The sequence below is a fragment of the Euprymna scolopes genome, chromosome 19 (assembly GCF_053919585.1).
Source record: "Euprymna scolopes isolate OS-2025 chromosome 19, ASM5391958v1, whole genome shotgun sequence".
Lineage (NCBI taxonomy): Eukaryota > Metazoa > Mollusca > Cephalopoda > Sepiida > Sepiolidae > Euprymna > Euprymna scolopes.
The window spans coordinates 79,506,688-79,508,363 of NC_136500.1; the positions used below are offsets into that span (position 1 = coordinate 79,506,688).

The 1,676-nt window shown below is 42.4% G+C and overlaps 1 protein-coding gene across 1 annotated transcript; it reads left to right on the forward strand.

Moving 5' to 3' along the window:
• The first annotated feature begins 753 nt into the window (after positions 1–753).
• Positions 754–1,269, forward strand: LOC145240274 (uncharacterized). The gene has a single exon (XM_080103855.1). It carries the CDS (start codon positions 754–756, stop codon positions 1,267–1,269), a length of 516 nt encoding a protein of 171 aa, XP_079959981.1.
• Positions 1,270–1,676: the final 407 nt, after the last annotated feature.

Here is a 1,676-nt window from a genome sequence, read left to right on the forward strand (position 1 = left end):
ATCACATTTAGCCATTGTAGCTGTGGTAATGTTAACTGGTTACTTACCAGCCTCTATGACTAAAAATAGTCGTCTCTAAGTGTGAAGCTTCAGTGGTTTCTTCTTGATCACTATGGTGCAAGCACATTTAACACATGTGAACATCAAACATTACCTATGATGGACTGCTCACTGATAAAGCTAATGGTGGACCCAGACGTCAAGCCTATAGCCCATCATATGCCTGTACCAGTTCCAATACATTGGCGGGAGGAAGTAAAAAAAGAACTTGACCGAGATGTACAATTGGGAGTCACTGAACAAGTATCAGTTTATGAACCTGTCACCTGGTGTCATAGAATGCGCACAGAAAAATGTCCAACCAAGATGCACAGTCGATCTTCCAGATTTAAATGCTTATGCAACTTGTGAAATACATCACACACTACCCCCATTCCGCCAAGCGCGATCAGTGCCATCTGGTAAAAAGAAGACTGTCCTCGATGCATGGGACGGTTACCACAGTGTACCCCTCTATGAGGAAGATCGCCATCTTACCACATTTATCACCCCGTGAGGTCGATATCGCTATAGGATGGCACAGCAGGGCTACATTGCTCATGATGATGGATACACATGATGCTATGACGAGATTGTTGCAGATATACCAAACAAGACAAAGTGTGTTGACGATGCTTTGTTATGGACTGACAATTGGCAGAAATCATTTTTCAGACCGTGAACTGGCTTGACATCTGTGGAAGAAACAGTATCATGCGTAACCCGGATAAATTTATTCTGGGAGCAGACGTCATTGAATTTGATGGATTCAATATCATAAAGAATGATGTTTACCCATTTAGAAAGTATCTACAGGCAATTTTGGATTTTCTGAAACCCAAAAACATCACCGATGTTCGTTCATGGTTCGGTCTCACTAACCAAATGTCTTATGCCTTCAGCATGACAAATCACATGTTACCATTCAGGGAGCTTCTTAAACCAATCACCCTATTCAAGTGGAATGAGAGCCTAGAAATCCTCTTTCAGAAATCCAAGACATCGATTGTTGCTGAAATTGAACATGGCGTCTGCATATTCGATCTGGTTAAACCAATATGCTTTGCAACCAATTGGTCAAAGTCTGGAATTGGATTTTGGCTCCTACAAAAACACTGTAACTGCCCCCCAAAACAAACTGTTTTGCTGTCGCTCTGGCTGAAAGGTGACCCTAGTTGGCAGCCGGTTTATACATACAGCAGAATCATGCTACGCACTGGTATAAGGTGAAGTGTTCGCAGTCACAGATGCCTTAGAAAAAGCTAGATACTTTGTTCTTGGATGTTCAAACCTGATCATTGCGGTGGACCACAAACCACTGCTGTAAATATTCCTTGATAGATCACTTGAAGATATTTCCAATACCCGCTTATGGAACCTCAACGAAAAAATACTACAATACAGATTTACTATGGTTCACATCCCCGGAGTAAAGCATCGTGCCACTGACTGCCTGTCAAGCCATCTGACAGGTTAATCTATAAAGTTCATACTACCTGACGATCCTTGCAATGGCAACCACAACACTGGATGTACTAAAACTCAAAGCTGTCACATGGGACAGAGTGCACATGGCCACCGCCAATGACAGACATATGCTTGAACTAGCCAACCTTATAGAATCTGGCATACCTGAA